The 20,642-nt window shown below is 41.7% G+C and overlaps 1 protein-coding gene across 8 annotated transcripts in view; it reads right to left on the bottom strand.

The window, feature by feature from the left end:
* The window catches only part of ST3GAL3 (ST3 beta-galactoside alpha-2,3-sialyltransferase 3), a 194,293-nt gene that overhangs the window by 76,659 nt on the left and 96,992 nt on the right, over nucleotides 1-20,642 (bottom strand). For all 8 annotated transcript variants that reach the window (XM_069788930.1, XM_069788926.1, XM_069788932.1 and 5 more), the window contains one exon: nucleotides 1,043-1,137. In XM_069788930.1, coding sequence (XP_069645031.1) covers nucleotides 1,043-1,137 — 95 coding nt within the window. The remainder of the gene's footprint in view (nucleotides 1-1,042; nucleotides 1,138-20,642) is intronic.

Genomic DNA, 20,642 nt, shown 5'->3' on the forward strand with positions numbered 1-20,642 from the left:
GGAATTGATGCAAGCCAAAAGAAATTTGTCAGTAGGGCCTTTGATTTGATCAGAGATTGTTCTGACAACTACCACACACCTGCTTCCAGGGAGAGAGACAGACCCAAGCCTATTGTGGGTGCAGTCCTTTCTCCACCAGGTATTTCAATTCCTATGGGGACCATCTGTAGTCCTGAGTTTGTCAGTGGAAAAAAAATCTTGGAAGTTGATGCAATGACACAAACACTTCTTAATAAATACATCAGACTTCAGGAAGTCTGCAGCAAATCACTGCGGTGAGCATAAGCTTTCTGCTCCACCACCACTCACCCAGAGAGGCCTTTTTGGTGGCACATGCGGGATAGCAAGGAGCTTGTGTCACCCACAAAATATACCATTGGTTGGGTGGGCTACTGGCTTCCATCTCATCACCACCAGAACCACTCCTGCTCTCCCACAGCACACCTGAGATGCAGCCCTTGCTGCCACACTCCAGGTGGAGGACAGGGCATATTACAAATCATCACCAAAGCATCTGAATAGATTTTTCATGTTTGTTATACAAGTCAACAAGTAGCACAACTATAAAATAATTATATGACCAAATGCTATGGGAAGAAAATGGAGGTTTGTATCAGTGGTCAACCCCAAGGCTCCAAAACTCAGAAAGAGGAGTCCTTCTTGTTCTTTAGAGAATTACTGACTTAAAGGTACTTTAAACCAGTTTGGACTCTCTGCTGCTGTCAGAAAAGATGCTACAAGATGCTATGGCAGTCAGTGTCAAAATGTTTCTTCCAGAAAGTGGTGGTAGGTCTAAATTGCCACTGTTGCATTGACTCTCCCCATGTACTAAATCATCCTCCCTGAGACCACCCTCTGAGGTCCATGTTCCAGCTGTGAAAACCCTTCTGGGTTTCTGAGAGCTACATGTGCAGTATTTCTCTTGAACAGGGGAAAAAGGCTGACCTGAAGGGACCACCTGAGCTTTCAAAATGGGAAAACAAGATGGGCAAGCATCTGCAGAGCCACCTTCTTTTCCGACAGCTGCACAGTTTTCTCATACCTTGTCCTTTAATTCCAAAGGGGGGTACAAAGTCCCTGATACGTGCCCATTTCCTGAAGGAATCATCCAAGAACATTGGTGCCGGCTTCGAGAACCTGAGAAAACCAGAATGAGAAAGAAATTAACTCCTGAACTAGGAAGGAAAAAATTCTGTAGGGAGGTTGACAGAATCCATACCTAAGTGCTGATTCTACATTCTCAGTGGCAATACAGTAACATGGAGGATTTTACTTTTACCCAAAGGCGGCTGGAAGTGGAACAAATCTTTCAGAATTTGTGCCATGAAGACACTCAAATCACTCAAGTCGTGAGCCTGGCAATCACTTCCACTCAACAATTTAGAACATCCCCACTACTGCTTGGCTACTAATTTAGCTACAATAAGATGTAAATTGCAACCAGAGCTTAGACAGTTGTACTTCTAGCTTTGTAAGCACAAGCCAATTCATGTGCTGTCTACGCGAGTGTGTCAGGAAGGGGTGCCGAGTTGCCTTTATATTGTTCATTGCACATAGGAGTGCTGCTCTGCACAGGTGTGAATGCACTGGGCAAATGCGCGTGGAAAGCAAGGCTGGGGTTATCTGCTCTCATGGCTGCTTCTGCCTCACTCACACGCAGCAGCTATCATAACACAGGCAAGAAAGGAATGGTTCAGGAGATCATGAAGAAGCATTTAGTTTACAGAGAATGGAAATTCAGTACAGATGTAGGTGTTTTCTTCTGTATTCATTAACATATAAATGATTCAAGAGAGGTCCTTGCCAAACCAAACAATTGCAATCTATCCAAAATCACTTACAAAAGAGAGAACTACTCCTTCTTAACCGTGTCATTATGGGAATACATTATCCTAATTACACCGCCAACAGACAAACACAGCAGCTACTAAAAATTTGTCTCTTCTAGAAAGAATTAGTACAGCGGCCAGATAGAAGGAAGCAATTAGCAAAAGAAACTACAGAAATATTAACTTTCATATGGAACTGTTTCTGAGTGTATTGTATCAAGATCACTGCTAGAAAATATGCTAATACTATTACAAATCTGTTCATTCAATCTTATCACAACAGCAGCAGGGATGTTCTGGATCAAAATCAATCACACTATGCTATAGAAATGAAGAAAGAAATGTATTGCATGTTCAGATTCAGAGAGTACATCTCCACTACAGCCATACTGCAAGTGCAATGTACACGTATCTGAAATAGATACAGCCGGGCTAACCTAGGTACTGGTAGCAGGATAGATGTAAGGCACCAGTTTAACCCTCCCTTCAGGCTGTTTTTGCACTCAGCATGCAGCTCCATGCTATTGCAATCAGATAACTTTTGGGCTTGAACTACCTGATTTAAGATAAACTCATTTACACTATGCCACAGCCAGGCACAGAGCAGCAATTTCAGACAGCAGCACAGTGAGGAAAGGACGGTATAAACTGCTCAAAGTACAGTCCTATCACAGATGCCCAGTAATTTGGAGGTTGCAGAAATCTCTGGGAAGGGGGAAGAGAGACCAAGAGTATTTAACAAAACAAGAAGACTCAAACTCACCCATGCATACCGCTTCACATCCACTCATGCAAACTTTAATAAGATCATCTATAACCATAAAAGCAGGATGCACAGATTACATGGCTGATCTAGAAGGAAAGGAATGTTTTTCCAGAGCTGAGGATCCGAAAGGATATATATAACTTTATCTGGGAAAAGGTGGGGAAGATGTGTTAGATATATTAGAGCTTCTGAAGATCTTAAGTAAAAAACAAAAACCCACAGGCCTATTAAAAAAAAAAAAAAAAAACAGGATACAATAATACTCTGAAAATACCCTAAAAACTTCAATAACCTGACAAATTAGTTCAATGTTTTTGCAAGCATCTTGGTGCACTGAAATGTAAGTATTATGTTACACTGCTGGGTCTCCAAGGAGTTCTCTCCACCTCCTTCCAACATCAATATGAGGAATCTTTGCAGGATTCTCATACAACGCAAGAGCTTTTATATAACCTGAATGGCTACAGCACAGATGTTCACAGCTCTTCCTCTACAGCTACCACTTGAAGTAATGGCAGAAGCCAGGTCCCACAGAATGGTCCCCATTCTGCCCAAGCAGCAGCCGCAGTGAAGGACGATTGCATTGCCTAGGGCTCACCAGCACCTTTGGGCTGGTTTGTTAGGTCACTGAGCTACTCCGTGGTTGCTGCTGTGGCATGCCATCTTCAGGAAAAACTTGTGTGCTTCAGAAAATGCATATATGAGCAGGTTTTATTCTCCTCTCAAGAATCAAGAGGATTCCCTACAACAATGCTACAAAGTAGTATAGTGTAAATAAAAAACTTAACCAGTTCAGTTCACCTATTCAAGAGCACTGCACGAGAAAGAAGGTACAGGCTGTAAGGTCAGGCCTAACTCAGAAGTTGGTATTATTTATAGATGCAATTAACTGGCCTATTTGCAAGTCATACACCACGAAAAGACAGTTCATAGTAGTCTGATATGGAGTATGGAGTGTCTCTCCCTAATGCAGATTGCCCCTTACAAGGTGCCTAGTAAAACCAGGAGGAAGGTCATATCCTCCTGGGACTCCCTGGGCCCCGAAGTGTGGTGGTGCATTTCTTCCCCCTCTCTGGGTTGATCTATGAACTTGGGAAGTCTTGCTAGGCCTTAGCATAAGTGTAATGAGTTGGGCAGTTAAGCATCCCTTGACTGTACCAGAATTCTTGCATGGCTAAGATAGGGAGCTGCACTGACTGTACCAAGGACTCCTGTTGCCTGGCAGAGGCTGGGGACAAGAGGAGGGATAATTTCCTGACAACCTTGTGACATCTCTCGGTCCTCTCCTGACAGCCTTGGAGCATCCCGTATCTGAATCTTAAGTCACTCTCTGGTAGCCCTGGAGCCTTCCTGATCTAAATCATAACTCATGTGAAAGTACCAGCGCAGCCGGGATCCCGGTAATTTGCTGATGACTAAAACCAATCATCTCACAAACCTGTAAAGAGCGGTACTAAGTGAGACCCTTTGAGCTCTCCTGGACCACAACAGGCTGTGACCAGCATCTCCCTCTGAGTGGGATGCCTCTCAGAGCTCGCAAACTCTTCAATTTGCGAAGATCAGAGGTCTGTCCCCAAAAGCCGACGAGACTTGGGCTGATTCTCTTTGCTCCTTGAGGCTCAACCCTTTGCCCATTGAGAAAGATGCTGAAGCATTTGATGTGAATATTGTCACTGAACTTGACGGGAATTTTTAACAGGTATACCTCTTTTACTTGCTTATGTGTATCTCTTAGTGTCTTTGTCCATATGCGTGTGTGTAGTAACCTGAATATTCTACAGCAAGTATATTACAGATATTGCTTTTCAAATCTATATATAAGTTACTGTTGCGAACTTTATTTGACTGTGAATGAATCTCAGGCTGCTAGTATACTCATAATCCCTTTAGATATAAACCGTTGACCAAGTCTGGGACTAGGAGTTGATCCATCTGCACCTAGACTCCAACAGGAATTTAGAAAGCAAGGGGGTCTTCTCTGAACCTTATGACTCAACGGGAGGGTCTGCCTTACCTTTTTACATTCCTGACCTCTGTACCAATCACAATAAATCAGTTCTAACCCAATTTTCCTTTGCATTTTTCTCTCTTAACCTTTTGCATTGTCAGTTTCATAGTTTTAGTTTGATTCTAACTTAATTTTCCTTTGTACATTTCATCCACGTATTAAGTAAGAGTGAACCTTGCCATCGAATTCTGTGAGGTCACACTTTTATATAAATTCCTATTAAATCATTTTTGCTAATACCCTTGATGGTGGTTCTTTAAGCGGTCCAAACCACTCCATTTTGCAACATGAGGGGAGTTCCCATAATCAGCTGAAGCGCTAGCAGGACTGATCTGAGGTTCCAGGGTGTCCCTTCTGCATGTGACAACCAGGGGACCAAAGTGATGCCCAAAGAGAAGGGTGAAATGACCACTGGCCTTTTTATTTTATTTGTTACAAGTCAATGTAGAGATTTTTCTAGCAGAGAACACAACAGCCTTAGACCACCTACTATTATTTGGTAATATTTAACACAACTGTACACAGAGCTAGGGAAACTGACTCATACTTTTGCTTCATTTAAGAGGGGGACAAACAGTTTTGGGGGAAATATTTTATCCATGTGGGGAAAAAAGGAGCAAATTAGAGGATATTTAGCTCCCATAAATCTTGAAGGTAATTCCATTTTTGAAATATTAAGAAATCATGAATGCTGTAAGCTCATGATTTATGAAAGCGCTTTGCCATCTCAATAAATCAGAGCAGGCCAGAACCGATGTCCAGCAGTGACAGGGAAACGCTGTCTGCCAGACCTCTCCAGGAGCATGGCTGTTCTGTCTCAGCTCTGAAGCGCATCTGGCATATTCTAGGACCCTTCAGGAAATATCAAGATATGCCTCAAACAGGCCATGGGAATGTTCTCTACAGAGCACCTAAAATACATTCCAAGGAATGCGTGGGAGTTTGTCAAACAGAAAAAGTAAATGTTTCTCAATGATCTTAAATTTTGTATCTACTGAGCAGCTTGCATACAGGATGCTGCATTTTACCCAAGTCATCTCTCACAGCTACCTAAACGCAGGTTAGCTTCACCGACAACCACAGCTCCAGAACTGAAATACGCTTGTGCTCTATGGGCAAACAGCACGTAAAGGGAGAGTTTTGATTTTTCAGATTTAAATTTTAAGCACTTTCTCTACCCCACCCCAAAATCCAGAACAGACATAATGCAGCCTCATAGCACAAGACAGCCATGAAAAGATGAGACACTGGCGTGCTTGTGGCACATACTTATGACCTGCATGATTTGGGAGACAAATACCACGCATCTAAAATCTCTAGTTTGAATGGTATACCCCGATAAAACAGCAAATGACATCTAAATAGACTAAACGCTGGATATGATAATTACAAGGTATAGTCAAATCTCTTCCAGCTCTCAAGCTTGTATTCCTTATACAAAGATATTAATAAAATCTCTAACACAATTTGTCACCGCACACAGTGAAAGGAAGTGTACTGCCAGAAAACTGTTCTTAAACAGGAATCTATACACATAAGAAAGTGGGATATATATTTGTACCTAGGGGATTCCGGCTTATACAACAAAAAATTACCTTTCCAGTTATTTTTTCCCTGACAAGTAAGAAGAGTTGTGACCCCAAAACATTCTACCTTGAAGGCTGAACTAGCCTGCCAGAAGCTCCCCAGCCAAGTTTTCTGACCATTTGCATTCTGTCCTTGACACACAGATCCATTCACAGATACTCCTCTTTGATGTATGCTGAGGTATTCAACATTGGCAGCACTAATTTCCCAAAATATCTTGCAAATCCTAGGCTAGCAGTGCTGCTATTCAAGGTAGCTATTGAACAATTTCAGACACTCAATATTGACTAGAATCTGCTCCCTAGTCCTACCTGCTGCTTTCAAGGTAATACATGTGTAGAAGAGAGTAAGCCAGAGCAGACAGAAAGTAAAATAAACAAACTGATTTATAGCCGTTGGCTTTAACAAGGAGGAAGAAAGACATGGCCAAGTCCCTGAAAGAGAACAGGAAAAGATGGCACCATGTTTCTAGAAATCATGACACTAAGGAAAAGCAGACTGGCAGCCACTAAACTCCACTGTGGGCTTATTTCTCAGGTATTTCCTCCCCCACCTCCTCCTTTAAGCTGCCCGGCCCTTTTGTTTCTTCTTTAGTTAGGGAGAATCAGTAGCGAAGGAAAACTGGAAGCTGAAGAAAAAAACCCAAACAGTGCTAGAACCTAATTTTGTACATAACCTGCACATTGCATTTGTAAAAGGGCATGAACAACCTTGGGGGTTTTTTTTTTGTTTTGTTTTGTTTTTAACCACACAAAAGAATAACTTATTTGTTCTGGCATGACTTCTATCTTTTGTTTGCTTATGCTCAAAAGCATTCACAGTTAGACAGAAGGCACAAAAATCTACCACTTTTATTAATAAAATGGCTGAAATTGGCTGAAACCAAAGCACTCTAGCGTTGAATAATTAGCTCTGATAGAGGCATTTCTAAAAGTACAGAGAGAACATCTAAACTAACCTTTTCCTTTTTCCCTAGTGAGACCTAGATGTATGTTCTCTCCCTTGCCTCCCTTCTCTGGGGAACAGCATGGTGTGATAGCATAGAGAATGAGGAGGTTTGTGATGTCCTGATTTCACATTTCTTATTGACATTAATCCTCTGTCAAAAATCCAAGCAGCTCAAAGATTCCTCAAGCAGCTGCGAAATTTAAGAAATCGCATTAATAAGGATTAACCCCATCCTACAACCAACATACTTCTTTTCCTAAATCAGCAAACAAACGAGCCAAAAAAATGGATGGCTGCAAGAAGAAAATCTTCAACAGTAGAGATCAGGCCAAAAATCAAGTTGGTCTTAGCAAACTGCAGAAATGGTCTAAAATAAAATCAGACAATGTGGTAAAGACAACTTAGCACTGAAGAATGGTTGGTCAGTGCACCCTACCACTGCCATTTGAGACCCCTAGTTCTTCTCTTGGAAGTGACAGTGAGCCACTGATCCCTATCCATTTTCTCCCATGCTATTCATGCCTACAGACCCTGAGTGTACCTACAGCTGTCCCTTTCAGGTTGAAAAGTACTCAAGTTCTTGGGCATTCTCTATACAGATGCTACTGAATTATGCAGCGGTACAACACTGTTTTGCTTTGTTCTCTGCCCTTTCCTAATAACTCTACCATTTGGGTTTTGTCCATTACTGAGCTGGTGTAATCACTTGTTGCTTTGCAGGTCTGCAAGAAGGATCCTGAGGTGCAAATCACGGTCCTTCCTTCTGACAGGAAGGGGCAGTAAATGCCACAACCACTCCAAAAAATGCCTTTGAACAGGCTTTATTACATAAGCAAAGAAAAGGAAGTGCCAGGTAAAGTCCACTAAACAAAAAAACCTCTACCCGCCCATAGGCCACGTAGCAGTTATCCCAGGTATCCCAGCCTCCGCCCCTGGGAATGATTGCTCTGTACCTTTGAGGCACTCTGGAGCATCATCAGCCTTCTTGCCCTCTTTGCTCTCCATACCTAGTAGGTTGTTTAAACTCATCGGTGCAGGCATTTTCCCATTGCCTGCTCGCTGCTCTATTTAGAGCTGGACCAGCTGCTCCAACATATCTTAAAAGGCCTCCACACTCTGTGCTGTGGTTCATACACAGAACATTGTCATACTATTGCAGAAAAGATAAATATCTTACCATGACTGAAAAATGTAACTACAACAGCTGTAAAACCTGTTAAATACTCCACTTTATTCAGGATCAGAAAGCATCAACTCAAGGACCGTGCCCAGTTCTGACCCTCAGCAAAAAACATGAACAAAGTGGAAAAAGGCCGTAGGAGAGCTGTGAAAAGGATCTAAGGTCTAGAAAACATGATCTCTGAGGAAAGCTAGAAAGAAATGAATTTGTTTAGTCTAGAGAAGAGAAATTGAAAGAGGACATGATAAGCCATTAAATATTACAAGGCTACTGCAAAAGAGAAAGGTAGTATCTCCATATCTCTGGTAAATAGAAGTAGTAGCCCTGGGCCTAAAAATGCAGCAAAGGAAACTTAAATTAAACATTAGAAAAAGGTTTCTTATGCTTGGGATTATTACACATTGGAAGTATTGCCTGGACATGGGTTACAGCACTTGCATCAACTAAATTGGTTTGTGATTTTACTGTATTATTTTCAAGAACAAGTTTACATCTATTAAGCATGATCTAGCCACAGCTGTACCTACTTTTAAGAGGGAAAATTAAATAGATGATCTTTTGAAGCTCTGCACAGGTCTATTTCTTTTAAAACCATTTTCACACTGGGCTAACATTGCTAGGAGGTGACCAAGTACCCAAGCTCCAGTCTGCTGTAGTTGGGAAACAAGAGCTACCCTTCAGACTCTTTGTGCTTCTCAAGTATTTACCTTCATATATGGTAATCAAATTTCAGTACAAACACAACTGTAGATAAGCAGCACATGGATTCTGCAAGCCTGTTGCCTGCCAAGACTGCTTTCTGTTTGTACCCTGTACCTTTGTGATAAACAGGAAGACACGTAAAGTTTAACCTTTCTGCAGTCGTTAATATCTTGGGCTTATGCACCACCAAGGCACAAAATCAAAGACTGATTTAATATCAGCTCACTCCCTCCTGCTAACTGACTACATTCTGACATGTATGAAGTCCAACCAAGTGTCCTGAACAGCTTACCTATGTAATGCAAATAATCATTATGGGGACTGGAAAGTTTTGAGATAAACTTTAAAGACAAAAAGAAATCAGTTTGCCTGCTCTAACAAAATCCTCAGACTTTCCTACTGGTTCTCCAAACATTTCAGACAAAAAACACACATGCACACAAAAAAATAACTGGCTTCCTTTTTTTTTTGGGGGGGGGGGGGGAAGCAGCTATAAAATTCAGACAAGGCAGAAACTTTGTCCTGACCTGCCTCATGTTGCAGCATATGAGACAACATGCAAAATTTGTCATTGTTCACCGAACCCTCCAATACCAAAACACAATTATGCAAGGGTGAAAAGCTGACTTCTAGACAGCGTAGAATGATGTTAGTTTAAAAACCAGTCTCCTAACATAATTTTAATGTCATAGTTTGGTTTTTATGTGTTATTGTCAAAGATGCAAGATTGAATTACAGCTAGTTTTTCCTACCGAAAGCCAGGTGGGGTGTTCAAGGCCTCTGAGGGAGCACTGAGCCAAATAGATGAGATTACATGGTATTTGGAAACATGACGAAGGTGAGCAAAAGCAGACTGTAATTACTGCCTGAGTTTTCAAAGCCTTTTGTGCAAATAAAAAATGAGATGAGGAGGGAAGGAGAAAGGATCCAATCCTCCCTAGCAGAAAGAGTTAGCTCACATGGAAGATGCCAGCCAGCAACTCTGCCAGTTGGCCAAAGTTTAGCACAATTATGCTCCTGCTCACATTCCACTGGGACAGCAAGGAGATTGCTGTTTCTAACAAAAAAGAATAGGAGAGCAGTCATCTAGGCTAATTGCTTCTGTGCAACATTGCAGTCCCAAAAGGCAGGGTATCTGTTTTTTCTGGTGAAGATCTAACATACACTCCAGAAGACTGCAGATGATGGGCACAGTTCCCATCACTGACCTGTTGTCTTTTGTCATAGATACTAATTAATTAACCGTTCTGTTAAATGCAGTGACTGCACTTTGCTTTTATAAAGCCATCTTACTGTTCTCTTTATTCTACTTGCAGAGAAAAGTTAATCCACAGCCACGCCATTGCCAGCAATCCTCCTCCCCACCCACTGCTCATTCCTGCCACCACTGGCATGTTTGACTGCCTTGAGCTGCTGGCAGCCTTATGGGAGAGCACATCAAATCGCACTTCACTGTTTCAAAAGCCTCTGATCTTGTTTACTCCTACCACATTATTTAACGTACATATCTATCTTGATGTTATCCTACTGTATCAGACCAATTTTCAGATTTCAAAGCATTGAAGGGAATAGTAAAATTTTTAGTGGCCTTCATAATGAGTAATAATGCCACTGCAGAAGGAGCCTGGAATACTTCAATTCCTCCATCTAGAACAAAGAGCACATACAATTCTTGTGACTGTATGTCAAGAAAGCTGAAAAGAAATTGGTACATATGTAGGGAACAGGACAATGATGAAAAAGAGCCTTCCACCATCAGCTAAACCAAAAACGCACATATTGTTTAGCACTGCCAAGCACAAGCACAGAACAGATGTGACTGCTCTGTCCACATACAGCACAGGGGATGCAGCATGGAAAGGAAAGAGCTATTGAAGCTAATGAACAAATAGGCACAAAAGACAAATGAGTATTATCGTGATACAGCCAGCTGAAGATGAAAATAAGGTCACTAACGTTTAAAATGGGTAAGCTCCAAAACAGCCTTGTGATGGAAGCCGAAGAAGACAGGAAAGTACAAAACAAATGACTTGAGGTGAAGCTTGGTAAGTTTATGAAAGGGCTTGTATGATCTGGTGTCCGCACAGGCAGGGGATTGGACTTCATAATTCATTCGGTTCCTGAATGCCTGATGTTCCTTCACCTCTTGCTCTTATCCAGGTCAAAAATCTGCTTGGGGCAAAGATTTCCTGCGTTAAGTCTTACTGTAGTGAGGATGCTGGCAGAAGAAAAGTCAATTTTTCAAGCATTGTTACTGAAAACAGATAGGTTGTTCTGAGAGAAAAGAGTGTTAATTTTTTCAAGGTTCATATACTTCCAAAATGATCAATGCCATTTCAGAACCTAGACAAAAAAATCCTATTAAGATGATGTGGAAATCATTAATCTGCTGCAAAGGACACACTATGACATTAACAGAGGTATCGTCAGCTCTTCTGATTTTCTTACACGTAGTGCAATATTCTGAAAAGTTCTACGCGACGCAGTTGCTTGTATCACACTCCTGGGAGAATCTCAGGATTCATGTTAAAAAAAAACCCAAAGCAAATAAAAAATATTTTCCTAGCCTTATAGTTGGAAATGAGACCTCAATAACTAATAAAGGCTCAGAAACTTGGGGAAAAATAAAAAGAAACCATTATTTTCAAACTGTATGCATTTTCTGTCCTGACTCATTATTACTGAATATTTATAGGTTGCAATTCTCATCAGTGCAACTCCCTACAGTGACTTTAAGGTGTTCCAGAGAAAGCCTCCCCAGTGAAAATGCAGGCAAAGGACAAGCCTGCTTTCAGACACAAACAGGAAATGAAAGCAAAACAGTAAAAGTGAGGGGAAAAAAAGTCTGTAGAAGCTATTGTACCAATAGTTGCCTACAGCACACAAGACAGGCAGATAATTAAATGCAAAGAAACAAAGACAAGAAGTAAATTGTTCCGCTTCTTTGTACACTATATACATTGATGCTCAGCGACGATCACACACAGTCCATTGTGATGTTTCTTACAATTTTTTGTCAGTTATTTTAATTTTATTTTTTTTCAGTCATCACAATCTGGGTTTGACATAAAAAACTGGCATAGCAATGACAGTATCAAATCAAGTCTACGGTTTTGTTGAGAAAACAGGAAGATATGAGCTAGAAACAAGAATGAAATCTGCAGTGAAAACAAGAAGGGACTGAAAGCATGGGAGATGCTGGCCAAGCATGGGAGATGCTGGACAAGCACAGTTCTCTCTGAACATTTTGAAATTGGACAAGGCTTTTTGGTTGGAATCCACGCCATAATTTGCACCATTCAGAAGATGGACACCCTAACTAAAAAAACAGTGAGGGTGGAAATGTTCTCCATTGCACCAATTCCTAATGCCTAAACAATTTACCTTGGCATGCTCCTTCTTGTAGGAAGTTGTTCAAGAAACAGTTGTGTGATTTTCAAGCTTGCCTAGTAGTCAAAGCAGTGTAATTCATCTGGCCAGAGAATAAGCTTTTCTTCTTCTATTAAGTGAAACAGGATAATATAGTTTTAGGTGCCGTCTCCCAGGTACAGCCACCTGATGTGCATTTGTACAATATATACACAAAAAAATCACTACTATAAGAATAATATCACTTACTGAAAAACAGTTACAGATAGATTACAAAACTGCTATTAATGAGATCCGTATCAATCCTGACAGGAAAAATTCCAGATGTGTTTCTGTTACTCTGCTGCACAATAGACTTCACATCGTAGTGCAGGACAAACTGGGGGCGGCCAGTTGTTACTATTTAAGGTTTAGAGAGAGGCTTTTTTCTTCCTTTAACCGGATGCAAAAACCTCCAAGGATTTTCGCATCTCACAGGCTTGCCTGGGAACCTAGACAAAAAAAGGCCAAAACACGTACCCCAAGTGGAAGGAGTGTTTTCAGAGGGGTCTTTTCCCCCCAGGTGCCAGTAGATCTTTCTGTAACTGGACAGAATGTTTGATATGGGAGACATGGACCCTGCGCTCAGTTTCATGTAATCTTTGTCTCTTCTGTCACCTTATTAATTCCAGCCCTTAGCCTAAGAGTGATCTCTAAAGCAACATGCATTAAAATCTTCCAGATAATATCAGCACTGTTTAATATAAGCCTCTCTCCTTTGGTCCCATGGTTTTAAAAATAAACAAGTATTTTAACAAAACAAGGGTAAAAGACTGAGCTTGTAAAACCTCTTTCTGGGTACTGCTTCCGGAGATAAGGCAGAGACTGGACACTGAAGAAAGTTTCCATGTAAGAGGCCACCTGACAAAACCATAAGAATTTACTGACTCAAGGAGCAAATGGATGCAGTGGAGAAAACTGCAAACAGACACCACAGACAGCTATATCCTTTCTTCATCATCCCACACAGAAAGTGTCTGGCTCAAATTAGAGATTAGGCAGGGAAGAAGAGACCGGAGGTGCGACTTGACCGCTCTGACAAATAAAAGAACCATTGTATTGGGTCTGGCTGAGATGGAGTTAATTCTCCTCATAGCAGCACTTATAATGTTGTGCTCTGCATTGGTAGCTCGAACCACACTGACCTCCAGTCCTACTTGCAAAACAGGTGCAAAAAAATAAGACCTATCCTTCCAGCCGGCACACTTACTGGCCTCCTCTGCCCAGGGTCCTATGCCCTGTTGGGTCCCCAAGTCAAAGTTCAACATGCATCTGGCAAGAGACTGTGCAGCAACAACGGCACCCACGGCAGTAACATTGAAGGACTCTGCTTCGAGGCTTGATGGATACCTGAAGCACAAGGTAAGTTCTTAAAAGCTTGCTCTCCAAATGCTATAAATCTTTTGGAAGAACTGATATCCTCCCTGATTCACTAATCAAAGCAGAGAGACCCTCTCAATTATTCTTATTGCATCACATGAAGAATGGTACAACAGTCCTCCTCATTCCAGGAATGGAGCTTTTCAATAAGAGTTCATTTCAACAAGTTCCCACAAGAAAAGGCAGTAGAAAAAAGGATGATGCTGATTTATGCATTTGAGATTTGTGTAAGTCACTGAAATAAATACTAAATATTATTAGCTACTAAAGGAAATGGTTATGGTGAAGATGAGGGGATAAAAAACCCACACAAATATGCCTTCTCTTTCAGTACCCTTGATAAAGAAAGCGCTTTTCCTACAGCTGTGGAAAAGAAAACAAGACGTAACAGTGAAAGTCAAAATTACATGTCTTTTGGCTGTTATCAAAGGGAGCCATAGCACACAGACAAAGCGCAGCCTGAGTGATCCCAAGTTCCAAATCAAAGAAATGCTGCAGGCATATTCATCATCGGCATTTGTATTTGCTCCTGAATATTACAAAGAGCACTGAACATTGCTGATCCACTACTTTTGTCCCAGTAGCAATGTTTAATTGTGTGAACTACGTTCAGCCTTTGTAGAAAGCATCAGTAAGTTCACTCCTACCATTGATAACTCTCCCAGTGGCCCCCTCAGGCAACCCAGTATTAAGTAGTTTCAGTGTGCTGCACTGCTAGTTGACACAGAAATCCTGCCACACCCGGGAGTTTTCCATACCCTTAGTGAGTGGGTGGAACAAAGTATAGAGAGTGACCTTGTAACCCAGCATCTCCACAGATCCATCAGGGAGGCACAAAAGAAGTAACTTACTCTCCGCCTCAGCCTGGAATTCAGTCTATTCACTGTACTTTCTTAGCATCATCCGGTTTTGGTTTATTTTCTCATTCTTTTGTTTGCCCACTTATGCCTGTGTAACCACTTAGATGGCCTACACAACCATTACAGTATTCAAGCGCTCCACAAATAATTACTTACAATTTACATCTGTCAGAGAAGGCGTTCGTGTTTTCATTCCACTTCTTGAAAGTTTTAAAACTAATTCCATGAAGGTATTAAACTTTTCACTCCAGACATTTTGGAAGTCAACATGCTTGGTGTGTCAGTGCAAGAAATCTCTCTGTTACAATGACAAATTGCAGTCATTTTGTTCTCGTTTAATCTTACTTTTAACAAAACAATCACCTTGGTAAGAAAACCTGGAAAAAGTCATGAAAGCTCACAGCCTAAAAAGTGAAAGCTTTGGAATGCACTGGCAAAAGAAAACGAAGACCATAATATAAATAATGAGTAATCTTAATCACCAGCTACTTCTAATATCTTATCATCGTAAGTACTTCTACCATCCAATAAATCAACAAATACTTAGTCACTTTTTTGAACTGACTGAAGTACAATAGAAGAAATAACAAGCAAGCTATGGTTCAAGCTACCAAATAAAGTTCCTTAAAAATAATAATTTTTTATTCAAAGCTGTAATAAAATCCCAGAAAACATTTTGACTGCCCTTCCAAATTTTTCCCAAATAGTTATTTTTCTAAAAACAATTTCCCCAGATTAGCTTAGAGTAGTTTAAAAAAAGTTAAAGCCCACAACCCCATCTAATTCAGTATACTCTTAAATTTCCCTGTCTAAACAGAAAAGTTGAAGGACTACTTTAGCCGAGTATCCCTTGATCTCAATGACAAGAAATGCAGCAGATTTTCATTAGCGAGCAAAATAGCAACGCTGTTGGCCGAAAGGAGAACTTCCCACAAGTATTTATGGGTGCTCTTTGGACTCCAGACAGACAACCATGGAGTGAGAAAACAGTACAATATCATCCCACATTACTCTCTCTGCCTCTGTAACGCTCATGCTCAGCCCTCCTGAATTGTACCTTTCCTTTCCCTTGGACATTTTGCTTTTCCTGAGTTGCAGACGAAGTGTACTTGGCAGTGAAGTTCACAAGCAACACAATTATAAACCCTGCAGATTGTCATGTCAATGTTGTGTAAACATCAGTGTCTAACCTTAAGCCTACAAATGACTGAAGAAAAGATTTTCAGAGACGACCAGCACTTTGTTGAATTCAGCAGAAACTGCATAGTAACCTGTCTTCTGAACAAATCAGGTCACTCATGTTACCATACTTATTTTCTAGTAATTACTTCTGAATATTCCCAGTGCACATTTTTCCACCGCAACAGCCTGATACATGCTCTGCAGCAATTTCAGTATCTTGGCCTGTCATGAAGTGAATCAAATCGACAGCCCCTCTGGTGATACCAAGCTTTAGAGGCAACAAAGCAGGTCCACTCCTGCCAACTTTTATCAGCAAACCTTTGAAAAATGGCATCCCTAGTTACAGGGATTAGTATCTCCCATACTGAGAATAGGAATTAGGAGTAAAATACAAGAGCAGCTCTAGTAGAAACAAGTACAGGCTGATGTGCAGCAGTATCAACAAATTGCTTCCAAACCTGCCTGTGGCCAGCGCAGCTTTGGAGAATCTGTAACAGTTAGTGTGAGCTTTCATTCCATGGCTACTTACAACTTCTTTTGCTATCAAGAGTGTGCTTAATGCTGCAAAGCACAAATCTGAACAAACTTTGCTTGCTTTGCTTACTGTTGTCACCCACTGAAAGCTATCGTGGGCATTTCTTGAAACGCACATGAAGAGCCTGGACTCTGAGGGCAGCGATCTTGAGGCACTGAGCTGTGCAAGCGTTGACCATCAACACTAATCCCAGAACAGAGGCACGGGGATCAGAGATGTGTGCTTTCTTGGCAATTTACCACATCAGAATTGGTTGTCTCTGAGGGAGGAAAAAAAAGCGTTGCTTGATTTTTAGCTTGGGATTATTTTTTTAAGAATTCATCAGCTTGTTTGCCCAGCAGTAAGGTAAATCCTACCTAAGGATGCGAGTGAGACTGTGCTGGGTCAGATCAGAGTTCAAAATCTCTTTTCCAAAAATGGCAATAAATGGATGTCCAAGGTAAAGCAAGAACAAGGCAAAGATAAAATATTTACTCCCTAACATTCACACAGCTTTCCAACATTTTCAGCTGAGTGGATTTCCTGAGGTTGATGTGGTTTGTCTAATCGGCAACCCCCCTTTCCCTCCCAGCAATGGATCTCTCCTCCAAATGTTTGTCCGGACTCCCCTGGAATTAGTAGAGACATTTTGCAGCTGTCACATGCTTTGGCAAGGAGTTGTCCAGGTATATGACCTGATGCACAAAGAACTCCATCTTTTTTGTTCTGATGTAGGGGAGTAAAAACACATTATGCAGAAAGACTGTATCAGTGTTTTTTCCCTTCTACCTTTCTTCCCTGTAGTAAAAGCCAAGGGAGAGTTCAGTGCAGCTCAGCCAAAAGACCTACCACAGAAGATCAGATCTCCCTCTGCTCTCATTTCCTTCCCCTCAGACACTAACAGGGACATATGTTTTTATCCCATTTGTTACACATCCAGCTGCCTCAGCAATCACATCGCCTCCTACCTCTCAAATCCCCTTTGCCCTCAAGGTCTTCCCTTATTCTGCCTTTGGGATTTGATGTTACCAAGCTTCAAGAAGTTTTCTTTCATGCAGCTCTCATATGGGAAGCACAGTATATCTCTGTGCAGTAGAAGCCTTTAAATCCATTTCTTATGTTCGTTATGTGTTCCTCAGACTGTACCTCCCAAAGCTCTCAACTGGCTTCCCCAGTGTCTACCTCAGGCCACCTGCTCTCACCTACTAGGTGAGCAACTACTCCTTTTTGGCCTGGCAGACCACTTCACAACTTTCAAGATCGGGGAGTAGTGCGGGCAGTAGTCCCTCTCCCACCACATAAGGAGTCCAGCCTCCTCCTCTGTTCACACAGGACAGCTTTCCCTAAGATGTTTGGTAGCTGTAGATGCCTGGGAAGTTTCAGATTTACTGCATGTGACTGAAAACATCTCTCTGCGCAAAGTAGTTCCCGACAGGAGCACCAGAAATGAAGTATCTGTAAAGGACTGAAGGGCCATACACGTACAAAGAGTCCCAGCTGCCTTCTGGGAAAGAGTGCACAGGCGCAGAAACCATGGCACGCTCAGGAAGCGGTCTGGGCTTCCAGCCGGTGAAGAACATGAAGTCACTGCATCCACAGACAGCACTGAACAAGAAGTGGCAGCTATGGCAGCTATCAGCTGCTTCAAGGAGATCTTCTCTTGCTCTTTTGAGCCGGCCAATGTTCTTCAGCAGCTGTACGCAAGGAGTAAAACACTAGCTTTCAAAAAGACGTATTTCATAAGGAGATGAGGTCTGTCCAGACGCAAATGACAAACAGTCACATTACTCCTCCTGACCCACTAACTAGCGTGGGAATAAAGCTCAGACACAGGAAAACCGCCTCTGTAGCAACGTCCTACAGCTGTCAAAGAGTTGGCATGTGAACAAGTCAGGCACAGTGAGAAGAGATGTGCTACTGCAACCCTGGCCAACAGAGCAATTTCAGAGTCTCAGCATGACAGCACAGAAGTAGCTGACCATAGACACACTCTCCCATTCCACCTTCTGTACAGCTTTGCCTTGGACTGTGACATGTTGTCTCTACTGACCTGTGGGAAGCAATATGTACGCTTTGATCCAGCGATACTGACTTAAACCCCAGTCTTGCATGGGATGTGTTGAAGAATTACCTCTGGTAGACACTGAAATCATTCAACCAATTAACTTAGATTAGATTACCTAGTAGGTTTGGAAAAATGCTATGAATAAGATGTATGCAGCTGCACATGTTTTTACTCAATTGCATGACAGTAGGACATGTATTACTTCAAGCACTAAGGCTATACCAAATCAGATAAGCAATCCCACCTAAAAGAAAAAACAGCAACATACTTCCCACAAAAGTAAAGTAACTTTGTACTAAGACACAGTGGAATAAACTGACCAGAGATACAGTTTCTTCCCAACCCCAATCAGCTTCAAAATCAAAGCCTTAAAGAGCAAGAATTCACATTCTTACTTTTAAAAAAAATCTACTGTTACTATAGGTGTTTTCTTACTTCTATTAGTATGTGATGATGCATCTTTTATTCAGATCCTGTCTCAGTAAAGTCTATAAGGTTAGACCAGTTTGAAACATGGTCTACTTCCATTTAATTGAGAGCCAAGAAGGGTTAGTATTAATGCAATTTACTACTTTTCTGTCATTTACTAAATTGCACTATGGTATTTTCTCTGCAAACTAAACACATCACATTTTCACTCATACAGAAGCCATTCTTCCTAGAGAGACAGGCTACGATTTTATTTTCGAATAGCTCAGAAAGCAGGTCTGAAGTAGGTGTGCAGACATGCAGGTCTTCTCTACCACTACCTCTTCTTAGCAAGGAGTAAAAGAGGAAGAGCAGAGGACCAAGGCCTGAGCTCTGTGGGCCTCCTCCTAGAGGAAGCTTGATAGAGCTGGGTGTGAAAGAGCTTCTGAAAGACCTGTGAAGGAGTGCTGCAGTGACAGAACAGGAGGAGACAAATGAGTAACGGAAAAACCAACATTTTGAGAAGAGCCAGCTTGATGGTAGTAAAGGCTGTTGGCTGGAACAACCTAGAAGACTACCAGTTTTAGGCAATCGCTTGTCACGCTGCTGCTTCTACCCCTTCTGGTAAAGTCACGTCACATCAGCTCATCTCCAGAAACTGCCTGAAACACCACCTACACACTGCAATTCCTGTGGATCTGATGGTATCTACCAAACTACTACTGCATCAAGGCAGTTCCTGCTGTACCACACCTCAGCAGCACTGAATGTCATGCCAGAATTTGCTCCTCCACATAAGGAAAGGGCAAGAGAAGCTTGGGAGACAGGGAACAAGGGCCACAGCTGGGAAAAAGTGGAAGGTACTGGGAAAGTGCAGTGGAGAAAATGTGCTCATGGTGTTAAGGAGTGTGGGATCAGGATGCTGGTCTGTGCAGGTCATGGTACATAACAGGGGAGAATACAGAGGTGCCAGAGTATGGTACAGTGACAAAGGAGGCTGGGCACTGGTTTGTGATTTGAAGAACTAAGAAGATATAACGAGGGAAGTGGTAAACACAAGATTACATAGACCACGAAATAGGGTCTCTGGTGACTGGGACTAGAGAACTTACCTTTTAAAACCGTATTTCAGTCGCACCTCTAAATTCTGCTTGGAACCCATCTCAGACCAGCCCTTGTAGCTTAGCAGTGAAGAAGTCAAAGACTCTGCCTACAAAGAAGCCACTAGAACCTCTGTCTAAAAGCTTCCAGGGGCCTTCAAAAGGTGTAAGCTGCACTGGAAGTAACCTACTGTGGAACTGGAGGAGAGAAGCTCAAGGACATGAATGGAGTGTTATTCTTGAGCATAGAGATGAAGGGAGGAGGGCAATTACTAGTGCAATGGGATAAAAGACAAGTATTCTCTAAGGTAGAGAGGTAAACTCTTCATATCTCAAAGTACTCTAAGGGAGCAGGCAAGCAAGCAGAAGAGCAGAAATTTCAGGAGAAGACCCGACAAGGAATGAGAAAAAATTTGTAGAAGAGGAAAAGAAAACAAGTTAGGGGACAAGAAGGCAAAAACATTGTGCTAAATATTGTCATTCTCTCTCATTTGAGTGGAGAGCAGTGAGACTATGGGCAACAAATACTGAAGAGGGCTTGAGGGCAAGTCACAAACAACATAAAGCATTTATCTCTGTGGCCATGGCAGGTGGTTAGAGCAGTTTCACTAGGAAAAGTACAAAACCGAAGGAAGGGAGAGTCTATTTGTAACATAAGACTGGTCCCAGACTTCTGGCAGGGTAAGAACAGCAGTACACTGAGGT

This window comes from Haliaeetus albicilla, chromosome 8 (assembly GCF_947461875.1).
Source record: "Haliaeetus albicilla chromosome 8, bHalAlb1.1, whole genome shotgun sequence".
Taxonomy (NCBI): Eukaryota; Metazoa; Chordata; class Aves; order Accipitriformes; family Accipitridae; genus Haliaeetus; species Haliaeetus albicilla.